Here is a 22,388-nt window from a genome sequence, read left to right as displayed (position 1 = left end):
TCGAATCTTTCAGAGAGGGTTTCATAATATGTACTTCTATATTTTTCTGTGTTTACTATATATTTTTTATTTTATTATTTTTTCATATGAAATTTATTGTCATATTGGTTTCCATACAACACCCAGTGCTCATCCCAACAGGTGCCCTCCTCAATACCCATCACCCATACTCCCCTCCCTCCCACCCCCCATCAGCCCTCAGTTTGTTCTCAGTTTTTAAGAGTCTCTTATGCTTTGGCTCTCTCCCACTCTAACCTCTTTTTCTTTTTTTTTTCCTTCCCCTCCCCCATGGGTTCCTGTTAAGTTTCTCAGGATCCACATAAGAGTGAAACCATATGGTATCTGTCTTCCTCTGTATGACTTATTTCACTTAGCATAACACTCTCCAGTTCCATTCACGTTGCTATGTGTTTTTTAAAGTAGGCTCCATGCTCAACGTGGGGCTTGAACTCAGGACTCTGAGATCAAAGAGTTGTGTGCTCTACCCTCCAGGCCAGTCAGGCACCCCTCTGTGTTTACTATTTAAACCCTGTTTCTTCCTCTCTAAATGATACCCGCTGTGACTAACCGCTAGAATGCACTCAATAAATATTTTTTGCATGAAAGCAAATGAATGAAAGGTTGCCTGAATGGTTCAGTCCCACGTCCAAACCACCCAGAATAGACGAAGGCCACTTGCTTTATAATTTCCCAAAAAAGAGTGGTGCCTGAGTGTCTCAGGTGGTTGAGCATCTGACTTCAGCTCAGGTCATGATCTCATGGTTCATGAGTTTGAACCCCACATCAGGTTCGCTGCTATCAGCATTGAACCCGCTTTGGATCCTCTGTCCTCCCGTCTCTCTGCCCCTCCCCTGCTTGCACTCTCTCAAAGATAAACATTTTGTTTATTTGTTATTTTAAAGAACAAAAGTTTATTTATTTTTGAGAGAGAGAGAGAGAGAGAGAGCGAGCGCACAGAGGAGAGGCAGAGAGACAGGGAGAGAGAATTGCAAACAGGCTCCACACTGTCAGCACAGAGCCCAGTGCAGGCCCCAAACCCATGGAACCACGAGATAATGACCTGAGTTGAAACCAAGAGTCAGATGCTTAAATCGACTGAACCACCCAGGTGCCCATAAATATTTTTAAAAAATAATAATTTTCAAAAAAGATACGATACAGATTTGTAATCCACAAAGGATTTACACTACACATTTGGCAAAAGGGAATGCGATGTAGTACACACATAAAACTTTCTTTCTAACTTTGACTAATAAAATTGGCAGCACAAAGGGTAAGAGCATTTCTTGTAGGAAACAGGCAAGGAAGGAAATAGGATTTTCCTTGTGTTTCGAGACGTACCTGCCAAACTCATCAGTCCAAGCCCTGAACACTGGCGTCGGGATGGACTTCCTCAACCTTGTCGAGCCCGTGACCTTTTCCAGTGAACTCAACATTCACACCCATGCCCCCAGAGAACCAGGGCTGGGGAGGAGTGTGTCTTTCCAGCTAACCATCAGAAGTTGCATGAGGCAAAGCCCTTCTTATGGGTTCTCAATCGAGCAATGCAGTTTATGTTACAGATTTTAGAAGATCTCGGATACAGACAAGTATTATGATGGGAATAGGCATTTTCAAATTCCACATAACCCACCCACTGAAATCTGAGTTATTTTGGTGGCCTTGCTTTTGTGGCCAGCCCCGGCCTACCTCACACTGCGGTCACCTGTACAGGATGCCAACCCTTCTACAAGAGGGTCTTGAGTCTGACCTTCTTGCTCCTCCCCTACCTTAGCTACTTTTCCTTCTCACCGAACACGCCAAAATGCAGTTTTAAAGAGAAGTCCAGGGCAGCCTGAGGGGGGAACGTATGGAAGAAGAGAGGATCCAGCCCCTGCCTGGCTGACTGTAGCACCTGCATAAGCTGCCTACGTGGATGCGGAACCCCGGGCTCATGGGATGGTGGATTTGTATTTTTCTTCACCACAAACTGGTAAAAGCTCTTCCTCCCTCATCTTCTCCCTGTTGTAGCTTTCCACAGTGGTTTCCAACAAAAAACACCTTCTGGTTCTCTGTGTTCCAGTGGGACCAACAGACACACAATCAGCGTCGAGTACACGTACAGGCGACACCAAGCAATCGCTGCAAGGATACGGAAGTGCGCGTCGGATGTCACCCCCTGTAGGTGGCAGGTGTGTGTGAACAGGTGTCTAGAAGGGTGTTGTGGTGGTCATCCCTGAGTAAGTGGATTTGGAGTCTCTTTTTACTAGCTGCATTGTCTCGTACAGATGAAATCTGTACGGTAAGTATGAGTTGTTTTTTAAGTCTTTTCTTTGTGTTTAGAAGAAATACAGCAGAGATAAACAGGACGGTCTTAGCTCTCTGAGAACAAAATGTGGGCTCGTGGAAGGGGAGAGGGGGTGCAGAGGCACGTGCTTCTGTGCATCTCCTGCAGCCTCTGGCACTAGTTTGGGGCTCAGAGGGGCTTCACAACTGACCCGTTTTGCCAGGCTCTGCTCTGGTTTCTCAGTCCCTCACTTTCCTTCAGCACCGCCACTCAGAGCTGCTAGCAAGAACTTGCCCTGCCCTGGCAACAACCCAGGGTCCAGACTAGAGGCTCTGGACAAGGCACTGGCACTTCTCAGTAGAGGGGGGTAACTCATTAGGCCAGCCCCACTGCCTTCACGGGGGTCTTGGGGTCTGACTCCCTCCTCCTTGCCTTCTGCCCAGACGAGTCCCCAGAGCTCCTCCTTTGTCTTGTCTTTGTTGTTCTCTCTTTCTGGAATGCTCCCCGCCTGCCCCTTCCCCCTACCATTTATGTGGCTCGTTCCCTTCCCTCCTGTAGGTCTCTTTAAATGTCACCTCCTCGGAAAGGTTTTCCTTGGCTGTCTGATCTAAAGTTGGTCTCCCGTATCATTCTGCCTTTGTTTCCTTCAGAGTGTTTGTCACAATTTACAATGCAGTAGAGACGACATCTTCAGTCATTAGAATAAGCAAAACTCCCCCCTGTACCTGCTCCTCCCTCCCAGTACCTGGCAACCTTCCCCGGTGAGGAGATGGAGTGGCTCTTACTGCCTGAAGGAAGAAGGCAAGACACTAAGAGAATCCATTCCAGAAAGGCGGCCAAAGGGCAAAACTATCCTTTCTTGTGTTGGTGGAAGGAAGGAAGAAGGAAGATAGGAAAAGCCAAGGTGTTAGGTGCCAGGGCTCTTGGTTCCGCCATTCCAAGGGCAGGCCTCGAAGAGGGTGCAGGGACGCTGCAAATAGATCAAGGTGAGCCCTGGAGACACCTCAGAACATGTGGACTGGAGGTTCACTTCCCAGGCACGGCCTTCCTTAGGAATCGAAGTCTGCGTAGAACCTGTTTGAACACGATGAGGGGCAGTGACTCAGCAGCTTCAAGCATGGAGGGTCAGCAAGATTAGAAACATAAGCCTGGAGCGGTGCTCCTGCCTCAGCCCACCTGCCCTGTGGCTAGCAGGGGAGGTGCCGGTGACAGGGACAGACCTGAGAGGCTCAGTGGCTAGCAGAGACCTGGGATCAGGTCACGGAGCTCACAGTGTGCGGTGCCATCACCGCAAGGGGCAAATGACTAGGACCACGGATTCCGGTGACAGGTGCATTCCAGTGACACCAAAAAGCCCAGAGGGGACCAGTTACATATGCGGTTGCTAGTTCAGAGACCGGATCAGCCACTCGACAAGAGAACACAGAAAGCCCCACGTGAACCCACAGTCCTCTTCTCCCACCACTGTGAGGTCTCCTAAACCCTCTCCCTGGGCACCCAGATATCAACTTCAAGAGGAGCAGGGGGAGAGGAAATCAGAGAGACTATTTCTCCAAAAGAGGCAGAGTCATCCAAAGAGAATATTTATTTATGTTAAATGTCTGTTTATTTATTTTTCAGAGCAAGAGAGAACACGAGTGAGGGAGGGGCAGAGAGAGGGAGAGAGAGAATCCCAAGCAGGCTCCATGCCCAGGGCGGATGGGGGCTTAATCCCACGGCTGTAAAATCATGACCTGAGCCAAAATCAAGAGTTGGACACTCAACTGACTGAGCCATCCAGGTGCCCCTCAACGTTATCTGCCAACACCGGTGCATAAACTCTGCTTCAGTACAGCTATGATGATGGTGAGACCGAGCCCAGTTTCAGCAGCACGGGGAGAGAGGGGAGAGCCAAAATTTTCCGCAGGAAATCATTCAGGAGTAAGAGCTGACTCGGCTTTACATTAGATTTTTACCTTCAACCTGCCTAAAAAGAGAAAACTTTCTGAAACATAACATGGGCATTTATATAAACAGAGGCGGCACGGCACACAGGTTAGGCTGGACTTTGGTGTCATTCGTTGATTCGTTCAGTAAATACTTCTCGAGCTACTTCTATGTGCCAGAAACAGGGCTGGGTGAGAACAAAGCAGTTATATGTCCTCTGCTCTCATGCAGATCAGAGCCCAGTGAAAGGAACAGCACGAGTCAAAAGAATTACACGGAGAATTGATTACATACGGCACTGCCAGCTCAGCAGGCAGTCCTGGGTTCTGCCTGGCCTTGCCACCTTCTGGCATGTGACCTCGGCCATGGCATTTAACCCCCCTAAACCACAATTTCACCAATTAAGATAACGCATTGGGAAGATTTAGTATACATGGCATACAGTAAGAGCTCGATAAATGTTAGATTTTATTGTTAACTGTGACTATTTTTAATCATCGCAAAAAGTTCCTAATTACAACTTACTCGGTAACGGTCCTAGAAATTCTTTCTGGACTTTTTGAAGTTGCTGTATGTGTACGCACGCATGCAAACGTGTTGATGTATGTGCGTGTGTAAAAAAGTTACTGTTTTTTCAAGAGTGTGTGTGTAAAGAAACCACTGCTTTTTTAAGTGTGTGTATACAAAAAATTACTGTTTCTTTAAGTTCCTGTATTATTTCCTTCCCCAAAAGATCTACGTGGCAATTTCTGAGATACTGTATTGCTGAGGTGAAAATCAGTGTGCAATGATTAAGTAATAGCTTTCAACAAATGCACCCATAAAGTGAGACCACCACATAATAGGACTAACATTTTCTGAGTGTGGTTATCTCGTTGCTTCTTAATTATACACTGTATTCACCGATTCGAGAGTAAAATGTTCTACCCTTCAGGTATCTAAGCAATTTAAGATCTGATGATTTGGGACGTCACGTAGATGTGGATTTTCAAATAACAGCTCACTTAATATAGTCCTCAGCACCCTTTGAGCCACAGCCCAGAACTTTCCCCAGTTTACAAAGAAGAAAATGGAGAGCATCAGCAATTTTCTCAAACTGACATGAATGAATTTGCTACTGCTGTAATTGGACCCTGGTTTGCTTAGCTCCAAATCCTTTGCTCTTTCTAGTGTCCATAATGCCTATGAAAAATTCTCTGAGAAGCAAAGGAAGAAAAAAAGTCCGAGGGAAAAAAATGATTAACTTTTTTAAGTTAAAGGTGAAAGACAGAGACCAACCATAAGAATTCCCAGAAAAAGAATTCAGAAAAGAGAAGAAAAAGCAGCAATAATGAACCTAAGAGAATTTTCCTGAGCTAAAGAGAGGCCTGCATTCCTGAGTTGAAGGGACTTGCTTTCAGTCCACTCAGAACCCACCCTGGGCAGGGAGTACTTGTTAAGTCTTGAGTTATTTTTCTACCTCAGGAAACTGATGAAAGGGGCTAAGCCTCAAAAAACTTCTAGAAGCGCAGTTGACTCAGTGCTTGACTGAATGACCCATGGAAATAGTAGCACCCCATTGGCTGTACCGGGTAACAGTATTATATTCTTCCAATAAATTTTGTTTCTTTTAGTTGAAGGTGAACCGGTTGGTCAGTTTCAGTCTTAGTAACAGCTAAGGTAAATGCTCTGTAAAATACAGTTCTGTGCTCCACAGGCCAGAGATGGAGGGGAAGGGACATGCCCAGTTAGTGGCTTGTCGGGGAGAATTTGTGGTTGAACCCAGAGTCTGAAGGCCCCACTGCTCAAGAGTATAATCCTGAATATCCAAACTCAGAGAACCACATAGAAAAAGACTCACCAGAACCATTCTGACAAGGACACTAATAAAACTCTGGAGCAAGGGGGATGCTCCAGGGGCAAGCCAGGTACTTACTGTTTTCCTCCAAAGAATTGCACGGTATTGAGGGACGCGCTGATGGTTTTGGTCGGAAAGGGTCACGGACAAGAAGAAAGGGCTCTTCTCTGCATCATTTCCAATATAATTCTGATGGACTGCAGGAGAGAGTTTTAGAACAGTGAACATACAACTGATTCTTTCAGGTCCCGGTGGGAGTAGACAACTTTTCCTTCCCACATGAGCAGGGAGCACGAATCCTAAACCCAGCTCGGAAAAGATTCTGATCACGCCATACTGATCGCGCGCTCCGATTCAACCTTGGCAGTGATCGGTTCAGAAATGTTCAGAAACGAACAAGTGACCAATACCAGCCAATGAGACGGGAGGAGAAATGGGTCAAGGGGTTTCTGGAAAGGCTTCTTCACTCCTGAAGATGGCCTTCTCCTTGCTCTGGACATGGTGGTGTCTAGAGGTGATGCCTGGAATTGCTGTAACCACCTTGCAACCCTGAGGAGGGCCGGCCTCGATGACACCACTGAGCCTCTGAATCCACCAACTCTGGAGCCTGCCTTACCTCTGAGTTTCTTGGCATCTGAACTGATGGCACTGGTTTTCTCTAAAGTCCCCACTGCTCAGGGCACTAGGCTTTCAAGCATTTGGGAAGATGAGAACTTTCCCACTGACTTCTTTCTTTATAAAGAAATATGCCTTGTCTACAGCAAGCAAACTTCTTAGAATAAAACAGTATCAGACTTTTAAAAAGACATCCTTTGCACCTGATCACTCTCATTTTATAGTCCAAGCATCACATCTTCTAGAAACACATGCATTAGCCTGATAAGCAGTTTATCTGGCTCCTCTCTAATCCTGCAACAGTGATTATTCTTCCATTTCCATTTTCTGCCTTCCCATGTATGTTCACTTGAGCCCTTCACTTTAAATATACATCGCTATTAATGACTGAGCTCTTGCTGTGTGCCAGGAGCAGGGCTTAGCGTTTCTCCAGCGTATCTCACTGAAACTCCTGTTCTAACCTACTAGGTATGTATTAGTAATCCCTCCACTTTGCACAGAAGGAAATTAAATCTCGGAGACATGGAGAGTGACCAGTGTCAGGTCCTGCGGTTAAGAATGGCAGAACCAGGACTCAGACCCATTTTAGAGTCTCCATGAGGGTAGGGATGATGACTGCCTTGGCCAGTATAATTGCCTGGAATGTGGTAGGTGATAGATAAATACCTGTTACCAGAGCCTACAGGACAATGCCTCTCCAGTTCTATATTGACCCTGGAGCTCAGGGAATCATTTCTTTCCCTCGTTGCCTTAAACTAAGTATTCAAAATCCGCTATAGACCTGTTTACAGCACTTGGTATAGGATAGTACTTGGCACGTGCCTTGGTTAGGTCTAAAGTTGTTGTCCACCCTGCAAATTCAAATTGCCATTTAGAATATCTAACTCCCTTTAACTCCCAAGGGATGAAAATATATGTTTATATATAAATAACCCTAGGGCTGAGGTTGGAATTGAATCTTCAAATCTACAAAAAAAAAAAAAAAAAAAAAAAAAAGCTTACTACTAGCCTGACATCAGTGTCCCTAAACTGGTTAGTTTCATACTTTTAGGGCACCAGAATAAATTACACTGACACTATTTTTCATTTTGAATATCCTTTCTTCCCAACCACCATAATGGCATAGTTACCTTGTCCTAAAAAATACTTGAAATACCATCTGGTGTGGTATTCTGGGTTTTCTAAGTGCACGTCTGTTCTTCGCCACGTACCTGGCAGGGCAGTTGCGTTCTGTAAATGAACAAAATTGTGTCATTAAGAGGCTTATTCAGAAAGTAAACAAGAAGCTGGCAATGAATCAGCGGCCAAAGAACCAGAAAAGTCATTGTCAAAAGCAGACACACAGGACTGTAACCACATGTCCTCATTAGAAAAGACAACACATCCACGTCACAGAAGCATTCGAAAGGTCCCTGGGGCATAGGAAAAAGAACCGAGTGATGGGTTCAGCTATTTCCAACTTGAGTACAGCTTTCTGGTTCGAAGCTCCAAATATTTGGCAGTTGGTGCCCCCTAGAGGCATGCCCTTCTGTTTGGTACCCCTGTAACAGGCACCTTTCACCTGGAATGCATCTCTGCAGCCTCTTATTCAAGTAAGAATGTTTTTGGTAGAATTTAAAAAATTTGTCATGAAATAACACAATTAGTGGGGGAAATCTGGATAAACATAATGAGTCATCTGAATCCTCTCCCCAAAGATAATCACTATGATTTGGCAGGGTCCCCACTCATTGTTTCTTACACATGCGTGCATATGTATTTTTCTTACCAAAACACAATCATACTGAAAATGCGGTTTGGAACTCCACTGACATGTACATTGTGCCATGTGTATACAGCAGACTGTTGGAACGTAATTTTCTGATTCCAACACGTCTCTTATGATTTACTAGGTACTTGTGGTCACTTGCTTTAGCATGTTGAAGGGGTTTCCTTCAATTGTGAGCTTACAAAGGGGCCACTGTTAGGAATGAATATCGAATTTTACTGCAAGTTTTTTTTGGCAGCTACTGACAGGATAGCTTGAATTGGGGAAAAATCATAGTAATATAATGAATTATGCTACTGGCTCTTCTGATGCTGAATGGCTCTTAGATTTCTGGAATACGTCCTCCTAGGTCATGGTATATAGTATCCTTTTGATACATTGCTGGATTAGAAAAAATGAATTATGTATCATTTTTGTTAGTGAGATGGGGCTACAGTTTCTTTTCTGTATGTATTTCGGTCATGCTTCAGGGATTATATTACTTTTTTAATGTTTATTTTTGAGAGAGAGAGACAGAGAGACACAGCATGAGCAGGGGAGGCGCAGAGAGAGATGGAGACACAGAATCCGAAGCAGGCTCCAGGCTCAGAGCTGTCAGCACAGAGCCCGACGCGGGGCTCGAACCCACAAGCTGTGAGATCATGACCGAGCCAAGGTCAGATGCTCAACCAACTGAGCCACCCAGGTGTCCCGGGGTTATATTACTCTATAAAGTGAATTAGGACTCTCTTTGTCTTGCTCATGCTCTGGAAACACTGACACTCATTGAGAGAGCTTTAAGGGCCAAGGACCAGGCCAAGCACTTTCTGTGCATTATCTCCATAGCATCTCCGCCAACTTTATGACATCGATTTTCTTTTATTTCCTACTTTCAGACGCAGAAATTGAGGCCTGGAGACTTCAGCTATGCTGCCTAAGGTTGTGGAGTTCATAGGCAGTGGAGCTGAAACCGCAGTCAGTGCCCATTTGGGAATTTTTTTTTTTCTTTTTAAAAATTTTAACCATTATGTCATCATCTGGGTTTTTATGTTTTGCCCTTTTACTCAAGGAGTAAAAAAGGAGGTTAATGCTTAGCATTACTGTGCTTTTATTGAATTTTCTTGAAATAAAAAAAATCAGCTACTAATTTACATTTATATATAAATATATATTTAATATATATATTTACATGTAAATATATATATACACACACACATATTTTTTAATTTGGCAATAATTTTGAGCTTACATAAATGTTGCAAGAATAAGACTGCAAAGGACATGTCTATACCCTTAATCAGACTTAGCTGTTAATATTTTATCCCATTTGTTCATTTGTTCACTACTCTCTCCCCAGACACACACACAAAAATTTTTTTCTGAACATTTAAGGCTAAGATGCATAAATATCCCTTTATGCTAACGCTTTATCCCTAATGCTTCAGTGTGTACTTCCCAAGAATAGAGCTATCTTCTTACATAACCACACTATAACTTTACCAACTTTTGTAAATTTAACATTGATACAATACTTCCGTCTACCATTTGTATTCCAATTTTGTCAATTGACTCAAAAATGTCATTTAAAGCATTTTCCCTCTTGAGTTCAGGGTGATTTAGTTGGGTCTCTTCAGACTCCCTTCATCTGGAACATTTCCAGAGACTCTGTCTTTTACCACACTGACATTTTTTTCAAGAATACAGCACAACCTCCCCAATTCTTTATAAAAAAGCAAGAATTAATCCTTCTGGGTTTGTCTGATGCTTCCCCACAATGAGGTTCAGGTTACGCATAGCTGGTCAGAATGCTACATAAGCGGAGCCTGTCCTCAGCTTATCCTATTTCCAGAACAGATAGATGGCTGTTCCTCATTGGTGATGTTAGTGTTGATCACCTGTTCAAGATGTTGTTGCCTCTCAGTCTTGACCTTTTGGTGTGACTCAAGAAGAGCCATAATTGGATTTTGTTCCCAGGAGAATGTCTGGATGATTCATTGTCAACAGTGTTCACTTTATAATAATCAACCACCGGCAGTGCCAGTCCACAGTCCAGGATGCCTCTGGGCAGCATGCAGCTGTGGTCTGACTCTGGGGTCCACCAGCCAGCCTCAGGCATCAGCTGACCAGACACAGGTGGGGTCCAGCTAAGGCAGCTGGCCTTAGCCAGTCAGATGCCACTGTGGTGGGTGCCACTGTCCCAAGGCCTTGGACACCATCAACAGAGCCTGGAGGGGAGACTCTGAGGGAGGCAGGCCAATTAGGCCTCTCGAGCTTCTCAGACTTGCACGGCACAGCGCCAGATCTTAGGTCTGTGCTTCTAGATTTGTTAAATGTCACCCGTGGGCCCATTCTACCTCCTCCTCAGGATCTCTGTGGGCGGGGCCCTGGAATTTGCAATTTCACAAGCATCCCAGGTGATTCCGAGGAACACTGAATCTTGAGAAGCAATGCTCTATGCCAGGGGTTCTCAAAGAATCCAGGGAAGGCCGTGAACTTGGGTGAAACAAACAAAAATCTTTCTTTCCCTACCTTCTAATGAAAACGTAGCGTTTCTTTCAATTACAAAAAAAAAAAAAAAAAAAGGTCACAGATATTTTTAGAACTCGTTACAGGAACTGCAGACATCTTGAATACTGTTTGCAATTTTCATGGTTCAAAATTACAGTAGTTGCAAGACCTGCTGCTGGCCTCGTTATTTAACGTATTGATAAAAAACCACATATATTACTGCCTCATATATTAGGTTTAAAAAAATCATTCCTAGGGTGGGTGATGGGTATTGAGGAGGGCACCTTTTGGGATGAGCACTGGGTGTTGTATGGAAACCAATTTGACAATAAATTTCATATATTGAAAAAAAAAAACAAAAAAAAAAACCAAAACAAAACAAACAAGAAAAAATCATTCCTAGAAGTACTTCAGCACAACTGTTTTCCTTTGTGATCTCATGTGTTTTGTTTTATGCGTCCAAAAATATTCTGAGAAGGGGCCTGCAGGCCTCACAGACTGCCAAGGGGGTTAATGGACATAGAAAATGACCCCCAAACTCCAGATCTTCTAAAGCCCCGAGTCTGTCTTCTCCCCTCCCAGAGGTCTGAACACTGGCCGCCGCAGAATGGAATAACAAAAGACAACATACAGCCCCTCGGAAGGGAATCTCAGAGTGACAGACGGGACTCTGGCCAGTGGCATGGACTGTATCTCTATTGTGTAACAAGTGCCAATCATGAGGGTTTTTTTTTTTTTTAATGTTTATTTTGAGAGAGAGCGCATGTGGGTGCACATGCAGGGGAGGGGCAGAGAGAGAGGGAGACAGCAGATCTCTAGCGGTTCCTCGCTGACAGCAGTGAACCCGTGAACTGTAAAGCCATGACCCAAGCTGAAGGTGGACGCTCAACTGACTGAGCCACCCAGGTGTCCCTATGAGGGCTTTTTTTTTTCAATGATCAAAAAGTTACCTACTTAGGATGCCTGGGTGGCTCAGTCACTCGAGAGTCCGACTTCACTCAGGTCATGATCTCATGGTTTGTGGGTTCAAGCCCTGCATGGGGCTCTGTGCTGACAGCTCAGAGCCTGGAGCCTGCTTGGGCTTCTGTGTCTCCCTCTCTCTGCCCCTTCCCTGCTCGTGCACTGTCTGTCTGTCTGTCTGTCTGTCTCTCTCTCTCTCCCTCTCTCTCTCAAGAATAAACAAACATTAAAAGAATTTTAAAAAAAGTTACCTACTTTTGACTTCACTGAATCCTTAACTAAAATTGGGGGAGGAGAACCCAACACCAAAAAAGTTGTGAGTCTCGCAGGGCAAGACACTTCCTGTCCCTTGTTAAAAATCACATATGATGAGGCGTAAAGACAAGAATACACACAAGAACTGACAAAAGAAAGGATACTAAGCAAAGAAACAAAACAAAGAAGCACCTCTGTCCAAAGACCCCAGAACGACTGTAAAAATGAGTTCCGATTTCTGATGATAAGAAACAGAAGTGGACAGTATAAAGGGCACAAATCTTGAGTGAATCATAAATGATATTTAAAATATGTATATGCCCTTGTGTGACCATTCCCTGGATCAAGACAGAAAATATTGTCAGTACCCCAGAAGGCTCTTTCACTCACTTTCCCCACTCAATACCCAATCATACTCTGAAAGGTAACCATTCTCCTGACTTTTGTCACCACAATTCATTTTACTTGCTCTTGAACCTCACAGAAATGAAATCAGATCATGTGTATTTGCGTCGGGCTCTGTTCTTCAGCATTGAGTCTATGACATTCATCCAGGTTGGGGATGTAGGAACAGTTCATTCTCTTCTGTTGCCATGTAGCAGTCCCCTATACGAACGTCACAGCGTATGTATTCACCATTCAGTTGATGGACATATGGACTGTTTCCAATTTGGGGTCATTAAGAATAAAGTCACATCGGGGCGCCTGGGTGGCGCAGTCGGTTAAGCGTCCGACTTCAGCCAGGTCACGATCTCGCGGTCCGTGAGTTCGAGCCCCGCGTCAGGCTCTGGGCTGATGGCTCAGAGCCTGGAGCCTGTTTCCGGTTCTGTGTCTCCCTCTCTCTCTCTGCCCCTCCCCCGTTCATGCTCTGTCTCTCTCTGTCCCAAAAATAAATAAACGTTGAAAAAAAAAATTTAAGAATAAAGTCACATCAACATTCTTGTGTCTGTCTTTTGCTGGACATGAGCACTCACTGCTGTTAGGTATACATCCGGGGATCAGGGGAGACAAATGTTCAGTTTTAGTATATGTTGCCAAACTTCCAAAGGGGATGTGCCGATTTACACTACTGGTAAGATGGGGAGAGTTCTAGCTTCTCCACATCTTCTGACCAGCTCTTAGCATGTCATTTTCGTGTTAGCAGTTCTGGAGTGGGTGCAGAAGTGCCTAACTATGGCTTTAATACTGCAACAAACCCTAACTCTTTTAAGGATGACCTACTGCACAGAGGATTTCAGAGATACAGAAACTTTGTTTGCAACATTTAAGGTGACAATGACACCAGGAACACTTTACTTGACATCAACAAGCAAGTTCAGAGGAAATATTCTTTTTTTAATTTTTATTAAAAAAATTCTTTTTATGTTTGTTTATTTTTGTGAGAGAGGGAGGGACAGAGCGTGAGCAGGGGAGGGGCAGACAGAGAGGGAAACACAGAATCTGAAGCAGGCTCCAGGCTCTGAGCCGTCGGCACGGAGCCCGACACGGGGCTTGAACTCACAAACCACGAGATCATGACCTGAGCTGAAGTCAGACGCTTAGCCGACTGAGCCACGCAGGCGCCCCTAGAGGAAATATTCTAATGGGCTCAATTGCCAGATAACTAAAGCTTAACACTGCAGATGCCCACACTTAGGCCATTGTTTGTTTGTTTGTTTAATTAATTTATCGGTTAGATGTTTATTTTGAGAGAGAGAGTGCGCATGTTCATGGGGGAGGGGTAGAGGGAGAGAGAGAATCCCAAGCAGGCTCCACACTCACCACAGAGCCCTAAGTGGGGCTCGATCCCATGACTGGGAGATCATGACCCTAGCCAATATCGAGAGTTGGACACTCAACCTACTGAGCCACCCAGGCTCTTACTATGTTATGCCCTTTGAGATAAAGGTTTGCTAAAAGGCATTATGAAGAGTAATACATAAACTCAAATTCTTCTATGCAACAGATGTGCCTGAACATGCCAACAGTGTTAAATGAGTCCTGAGACTAAGAAATGCTGAATCATCCCTGCATTGAAGTCCAAGGCCCACAAAACCTCTTTGTTGACCTTCATGGTTTTTTCTTCACCTCGTTTATACTTGTGGGATGAGAAGGAGAGAAACTGAATGAATCTGGCCAGGATATTTTGAGGAGAATGTAATCAGAATCCACATATAACACCCTCATTTTATCTGACTATTCGCTCATGGTTGACTTTAAGCAGGAAAGCCACACAACATGGGCTACAGATGAGACCCCTCGTTTTATATAATGCCTGGGAGTTTTCATAGTTTTTTTCCAGAGTGAAGTTCAGTTAGTGAGTGAATGCATTTATTTCAGTTTCTAGGTTTAAATTGCAGAGGGAACACTGGCAGTAGAGAATATGGTCTTTAAAAAAAAATACACTAAAATCTTTGGAATTGCAAATGGAAATGTAAGCTGGTTGAAAAAACTGAAACCACACATAAATTAACATCCCTTTCTCTTCCCCATCTTCCACGCCCTGGTACACAGCCTTTCCCTCTAATAACCATTCTACCAGGTTGGTATGGATATTCCCAGACCTTTGTATGCATTCATAAAGGTGTGTTTACTATGTACGTACGTGCACACGTCACACGTCCGCATCCACGTGCATATATACACATACATTCATAACACACATGTATATGCATATACACACAATTTCTTTTCATAAATGGGATGGTCGTGTAGCTATTACACTGAGGCTTATTTTTTTTCCACTAAAGAAAATATCTTAGAAATATTTCTATGCCGGTACATTCAGATCGACCTTGTTCTTTTTGACTATATGGATTTTTTAAAAAATTAAACACTACTGTTGAGTAGAGATGTGCAAAATATGTAAACAGCATAAAAAGGGCTTGACGTGGAAAGTTTAGGTTTTCCGACTTCTTTCCTGACCTGCCGCTTCCCTTCTCCAGAGGCAATCGCTGTTAAATTCTTCTGTGTCCTTTTGGAGACTCTCTTGCATATTGACAGACATATTTATCTTTCTTTTTGGTTTGCTTTTAAGGAAATGGGATGATAAACTAATCATTCCGGAACTTGCTTTTAGGACTAATCCTATCGTGAACATTTTGCTATGGTACGCACCAAAGCTTCATTCTTTCTAACAGCTACTAAGCATTACACTGTATAAATGTATCATAATTTATGTAATTATTCCTCTACTGATGGAAATGGAAGTTGTTTCCAGGTGTTTTTTTTTTTTTCTATTTTAAATAATGCTATAATACACCTCCTAGCAGCACTGCTGGCCAAATGGTATACACATTTTTAATTATTGCTAATTGCCCTCCCAAAAGACTGTACTTGTTTACATATACCCCAACAGTGTGTAAGAGAATCCTCCCACATGAGGGAAGGGAGATTTATGAAAAGCTCAAAGACTGTCCCTCTGTTCCACAATATACTAATTGATATATACAAGTGAGCCGTAAGGGAGGTCTCCAGTGATCCACCCAGGGGTCACACTCATTTTAATTAATAATCTGAACGAGCACGCAGATGGCAGAAGCAGCACACTGGAAGGTATTTTAAAGCTTCTCAGGGCGTTAGCTAATAGGACAGGTGACAGAATCAAGATGTCAAAAAAACCTCTTGACAATAAGCAGTTATGAGACACGCTGATGAGATGAAATTCAGTATGGACAATGCAAAACCCTATTTGGGGACAAGTCCAAACTGCATGAGTACAGGACGGGGAAGGCCAGGTGCTGCAAAGCAGGGATTGGTGCTCATTTTACCCACCAGGAAACCGAGTCTCGGAGAAGTTGGGTCGTAAACTGGCGAGTGATAGAGCTGAGGCGGGAACCCAAGTTTGCTTGACTCCCAAAATGGTCTACACACTACACATACCATGATGCCACCTCATAGCCCAGTAAGAGCGCACGTGAGAAAGACTGAGGTGAGGGGTAGCATATGGAAGGTTCTTAATGAGGCTTCAGACAAAGAGAGCGTGCAAAGGACAGAAGGGGACGAGTGTGCTCCACCCTGTGGCTGTGGGGGGGTGCACCTGGAGCCCCGAAATCAGTTCTGAGCACCTCAACTTGACACTAAACAACCTCTCCGGTGGCCAAGGAGCAGCAGTGAGGCTGGCGATAAGTGGAACGGAGTCCACGTCTTAGGAGAAAAGCAGCAGATGTCCTGGAATGCTTGAGGGCCTATCATGCTGAAGAGGGCTAAGCCGTACACCGTGGGCTACAGAAAATGTAAACAGAAATGCTGAGTGGAAAATACAGATGATCAATACCATCCCATAAAAAGAACCCTTGGAATTTCCTGAGCGACGAGGGTAGCAGGAGTTTCTTTTGTGGTAAGGAGGTGACACTTGCTGGGTGTCTGCAGAGCTGTAGGATGGGCCTGGCTGTTGGAAAAGACCAAGCCTTGATCAGAAGCTTGTAGCTTTCAGCCCCAAGGTGAAGCCTGTGGGAGGGGAGGGGCTGCAGAATGACTTAATCATTGGCCCAACGATTTGATCATTACGCTTACGTGCTGGAACCCCTTCGTGGTGGGGTCCGGGGATCTTCCAAGGTGCTGGGAGGATGGTCCTCCCGGCAGGAGCATGGAAGGTCCGTGCCCAGTGCATCTCTCCCATTTGGAGGCTCCTAAGTCGCACCCTTTGTAATAAACTGGTGATAGTAAATAAAGTGCTTTCTGAAATTCTGAGTCGTTTTAGTAAATTATTGGACCTGGGGGGTGGGGGGTTGTGAAAACCTCCAACTTTGCAGCCAAGTGGGACAGAAGTGTGGGTGACCGGGGACCTGATACTTGCACCTGGTGTCTGAAGTGAGGGCAGTCTTGTGGCGCTAACTCTGGGTAGCGTCAGAATTGAACTGAATTGTAGGACACTCAGCTGGTGTCCAGCAGAAAACAACTGATGGAGGAGGAAGCAAGTTTCCCTTTCTAGCAGGGGTATTCAAGCAGGGGCCGATGAGCTCCCTGTGGTGAAGTTGCTGCAGGGACTCATGACTCACGCAGGGTGCGGGCCTGGCCTAGATGAACTCTAAGGCAGTAAGGAATAGTGGACGGATGGGTGCTGATCTGCAAACTTCTTATCAGTCCAGGGCCAAGTGTACAGCCATGGAGGGCAAGCATCTAGGAACATTTACAAGCAACGTGAGGTTCCTGTGACACCAAAGTCATGTTCAGTGGATTCGTTTCTTTAAATAGAATCCAGACCTGTCTGGGTGTTAGAAAATTTGGTGGGGAGTTATACCAACGGGGTGCTGTATACTGGTCGCGCGTAGGAGGGCCACACTGAGTTCTACGACCGATTGGAAATAAAAAAGTGGGTCCTTTACCATCAGTGGTCTCAGAAACACTGCTCGGCCTCACTGTGACATCCCTGGGACCCATCCTATCTGGGTAGGGCTTTTCCTCTTACTTTGCACCAAGCCCCCTCAATGTTTTCCCCACAGTACTTACCAAAATTTGCTATCCTCTGATTGTGCCTGTGTTACTTGCTGTTTTGACTGCTCCCCCTGCCAGTCTAAGAGGCCACCAGGGCAGGGACGTCCGCAGTCTTACTCCTGAGTGGCCAGTGCACTGGCTGTCCGGCACCGAGAAATGATCCAAAGAATGAAGGTGGAATGACTTGACATGCTGCGTGAAAGGCACTCCTGATACAGCTTGGGTTTTGGGTAATGATGGGCTAGGTCATTCAGCCCATGCTCCCACTGAAAAAACTAAAACTACTAGAAAAATATTAAAAACATCTCCTTAAAAGCCCTGGAATGCTCATAAGATAGTCAGGAATTACCAGCCCAAACAGGCAAGAGGGAAGCCAGAGAGGTAAGAGGACCATGGGTATCTTTTTAGCTTGAGGATACGTGTCAATCCTAGCAAAACTAAACTTGGGGCAAAGAATCAAAACCCCAGACCTGCTGAAGCAGGGAAGTCTAATAGGAGACCCAGCCCACATGATGCTAGGGCCCCAAAGGGTTAAACGTCGAAGGAAAACGTGAATCAGAAGAGACCCCTCTACCCCAAAGACTGGAGGGCAGGTTGCCACAGTGCGGAGCAGAGCCAGGCGGGGAGCGCCTCTGAGGTGTTGTGTCCACAAGCCAGGCTTCACGTAAACTTTCAGCTCCGTTCTGCATCACTGGGGTGGTTTGGAAAGTCTGAAGCTGGGAATTTAGTTTACGGTGTCTGGCAAAAGAAAATGCAAACCCTCACTCCGATTCTGACATCGGCTCAAATTTGTTTTTTCCCCCATCACCAAGCATTTCTCCGACACCAGCTGGGTGTTCTGAAACTCCACTCCATTCTGACACCATCTCCCTGGAGACAGCCTCAGAACCCACAGGTGAAGGGCTCCGTCCTACCAGACCGCCTTCCTTCTGCCACAGATGTCTATCTCAAGACCAGGCTGTCATTTGTCCTTCTGACCAACTGGCTACAGATTGGAGGTTCCAATGACCCCCTCCTGTGTTCGATTAATTTGCTAGAGCGGCTAACAGGACTCAAGAGAAACATTTTACTCACTAGATTGTTGGCTTAACTACTAACTAGATTTATTATAAAAGGATGTAACTCAGGAACAGCCAGACAGAAAAGACTCATAGGATGAGGTATGGGGATGCCCTCCGGGCCTGACACTCTCCCCACATCTCCCGTGTTCCCCACCCAGAAGCTCTCTGAACCCCGTCCTTTGGGTTTTTATGGAGACTTCATTGATCGATTAAATCACCGATTGAACTGGGATTGATTAAATCATTGGCCGTTGGCAACTGAACTCAGTCTTCAGCACTTCTCTTCTCCTTGGAGGTTGGGAGCCAGGGGTGGGATGAAAAGCTCTACCCCCTGCAAGTGGGTGGGAAATTTCTCTAGTAGCCAGGCCCCCATCCCTAGGGGCTTTCCTATAGTCACTTCATTAATGTGACAAAAGATACCTTTATCACCCTCTCACTTAGGACACTCAAGCGTTTGGGCAGCTCTGCGTCAGGAAATGGGCCAAAGACCAAATATATATTTCTTATTTTGTTTTGTTTTGTTTTTTTTTTTTTTTTCAACGTTTATTTATTTTTGGGACAGAGAGAGACAGAGGATGAACGGGGGAGGGGCAGAGAGAGAGGGAGACACAGAATCGGAAACAGGCTCCAGGCTCTGAGCCATCAGCCCAGGGCCCGACGCGGGGCTCGAACTCACGGACCGCGAGATCGTGACCTGGCTGAAGTCGGACGCTTAACCGACTGCGCCACCCAGGCGCCCCTATATTTCTTATTTTGAATCACAAGGTAACATTGCCTACTAAAAGGCAGCTCAGCCTGGGTCTCCTATTAGTCCTGAAAATTCATTTTCTAGAACAACACTGGCACATCACTAGGCGGCTGCGCGCACAGAGAAACACAGGACACTACCACACCACGAGCACAGGGCGGCTTCACATACTGCAGTTCTCCAACACAGATGGTAAAATCAGTGTACTGATGATGTGTAAAGAAATCAAGGCATATTCGACATCATCTTCAACGGAACGGTAAGTCTAAGAAGTGACTGAGCCGGGGCGCCTGGGTGGCTCAGTTGGTTAAGGGTCCGAATCTAGATTTCGGCTCAGGCCATGATCTCACGGTTCATGAGATCAAGCCCTGAGTCGGGCTCTGGGTGCTGACAGCATGGAGCCTGTTTGGGATTCTCAGTCTCCCCCTCTTTGTCTGCCCCTCCCCTGCTCACGCTCTCGCGCTCTTTCTCCCACAAGATAAACAAATAAAAACTTAAAGAAAAAAGGAAGTGACTCAGCCACCTTGAACTAGACAATGTTTCTTTGAAATGATACAAAAAGCACGAGCAACAACAAAAAAAGATAGATGGACGAGACATTAAATTTAAAAACTTCTGCGCTTCAAAAAACACAGTCAAGAAAGTGAAAACACAGTCTGCAGAATGGGGGAGGATTTTTGCGAATTGCGTATCTGATAAAGGTCTAGGATCCGTATGGTATAAACAGCTCTTAAAATTCAATAAAAGGAGAAACAGCCCAATAATGAAATTACTTTGCAATTTGTTTCTTTGTGTGTTTGAAAAATTTTAAGCAAGCTCCATATATCGTCCCTTCTAGTGCACTGACGGCTTTAACTAACTTAGAGCAAGCCAGCTTTTTTTTTTTTTTGCCCCGAGTCTCATGTGGCACTAAGGTCTTTTATCAGAGTGTACATTACACTGGCCGGAGGCTTTTAACTAAAGACCATCAATACAAAACACAGGCGCAGCGCTCCAACTCAGGGCTCATGCTCAGTGGTTCAGGTAGAAACAAAACTGAAAACAGTGTTTGAGCCCTGATATCATATTTCCCAGAGAAGCAATCTGAGACAGGACTGTGTTTTGAACACAACAGACCACAGTGATTTGTGAAATCAATAACTCCACCAAACGGTTCCAAAGATGTTAAGTGAACTGCCCACAGTCACGCTGCTGGTGAGTTGTGGACTCACCATTTGAACCCAGGCGGTCTGACTCCAGAGCCTCCGGAGGCGATTTCTAATCCCTCCGGTCCAGAGGCATGGCCAGAGGACTCAGCCAGGTGCGGAGCGTTTAGTGAGCCTAGGACCACATTTATGTCTGTCTTTGGAAGTGTGGATTTCCTCTAGACGTCGGTTCCGGCAGGGGGCAGAGTGGTGCTTACGTGGGGTGGGGAAAGTCCAGTACAGCTTGCTCATTCGAGGCTGGGCTAACGTTCTGCAAAACTTTTGGTAGCACGAGGATGTCTTGAGGCACAAAAACCTCTGGGGTCTCTTGGTACTCAGGTTTTCAAACTAGAAACTCAGCACGGTGGCTGCTAGCTTTGTGAGCACTGGAAAATGAAGACTTAAGTGTTTCTGCTTCTGGCTTAGCTCCTGGGACACAGTTGGCTGCCCGAGTCTGCGGTAATAAGACTGTCTTATTTCAGGAGCTGGGCCATTTGGGGAGGGCTGTTTCCAAGCTTCAAAAGCAAATTCCCCCGGGAGTTCCTTCCTCTGCGTGGGTCAGTTGACATCATTTTGGAAAAGGAGTAAGTGGGAGCCTATTCAGAGGTCTGGCCTAAGACGGGATGGCCTCCTCATGCCTCACGGAGCAATGGCGAGGATGCCATGTCTGGATATGTGAAGTTAAGGCCACAGCTGAGATGAGAGAGAATCTCCCGAATGCCGTGGCCTTTCAAGTTAAATCCACAGCCTTTCACCAAGAATCTGATTAAGGAGGTGGTCAGGAAAGCAAGGCTGGCAAGACAGCGGCGATCGTGTTAACAACCACAACCACAACCACGATCACTCTTACAGCTACCGCTTATTGAGTGCGTACTAGATGGCGGGCACAGTTCCAACAGCTTTATCAGCTTGGCTCACTTATTCTTTTCAATAATCCTGAGACACTTACATTTTATAGATGAAGAAACCGAGGCTCGGAAAGGCTGGGTCACTTGCTCAGGGACATACTGCTAGAAGGTAGGGGAGGTTTAACTTGAACCCAGGCTTGTCTGACTCCAAAGCTGGGCTAGGGGCTGCTAAAGCACTCTGACGGCCTGTCTCTCAGGGAGAGGGCAGAGAAGGAAAATGGGGGATTACACCAGACTCTGTGTGTAGTTCTGGGAGGCAGACCTCAAAGAGTAGAGTGGGCAGTGGAAGTCTGAAGAAAGACCAGGAAGGTGCATCCCTGCGGCCAGCAGCAAGGAAGACCAGGAGACCCCAGAAAGAGGGCTTGGGCCCAGGGACGGTGGACAGGCACCCTGCCCTGGTGTCTTCTTGGAATAAAGACAACATGTGGTAATTGCAGTAACTCTTGCCTCTCTCTCCTGAGCCCTGTGTTGCTCACGTGGCACAGCCAAGCCGACTAGCTTGGCCAAGGGGAAGAGCTGGGATTCTGGGGCCAAACACAAAAGGTGTCATGGCTGTGAATTCTTCTTCGGTTCCACTGCTGGCAGACTACCTTTATGTCTCCCTGGCTTTATTATAGATCTTTTTCTTTTCTTTTTTTTTAATGTTTATTTTTGAGAGAGCGCAAGCGAGAGAGGGGCAGCGAGGGGGGACACACAGGATCTGAAGCAGGGCTCCAATTCGTGAACCATGAGATCATGACCTGAGCTGAAGTCAGACGCTCAACCGACTGAGCCACCCAGGTGGCCCTATTAAAGATCTTTTAAAGGGTCTGCATCACCCTATTACCAGCACCGTTCATACAAAGAATAATGGCATTTTCCCTTCACGTCTGCTTCAAGTGAAGCTCTAAAGAGCTCCATTTAGCTCTTCCTAGGCTGCACTGAGGCAAGTGTTCTGTGGTAACGAGCATCACAAACG

At 45.5% G+C, this 22,388-nt stretch overlaps 1 protein-coding gene across 1 annotated transcript in view; it reads right to left on the bottom strand.

Moving 5' to 3' along the window:
• The window catches only part of GARNL3 (GTPase activating Rap/RanGAP domain like 3), a 68,925-nt gene extending 60,461 nt beyond the window's left edge, over positions 1 to 8,464 (bottom strand). The window contains exons 1-3 of the mRNA XM_047097126.1: positions 8,429 to 8,464; positions 7,775 to 7,874; positions 6,108 to 6,226 (exon numbers count right to left, since the gene is read on the bottom strand). Of these exons, the coding sequence (XP_046953082.1) occupies positions 6,108 to 6,226; positions 7,775 to 7,874; positions 8,429 to 8,464 (255 nt within the window). The remainder of the gene's footprint in view (positions 1 to 6,107; positions 6,227 to 7,774; positions 7,875 to 8,428) is intronic.
• Positions 8,465 to 22,388: the final 13,924 nt, after the last annotated feature.

This window comes from Lynx rufus, unplaced genomic scaffold, assembly GCF_022079265.1.
Source record: "Lynx rufus isolate CCGP_SWC_20201006 ecotype Redwood Valley unplaced genomic scaffold, mLynRuf1.p SCAF_10, whole genome shotgun sequence".
In the NCBI taxonomy this organism is placed as follows: domain Eukaryota; kingdom Metazoa; phylum Chordata; class Mammalia; order Carnivora; family Felidae; genus Lynx; species Lynx rufus.
This window is presented reverse-complemented; position numbering and strand designations above follow the sequence as displayed.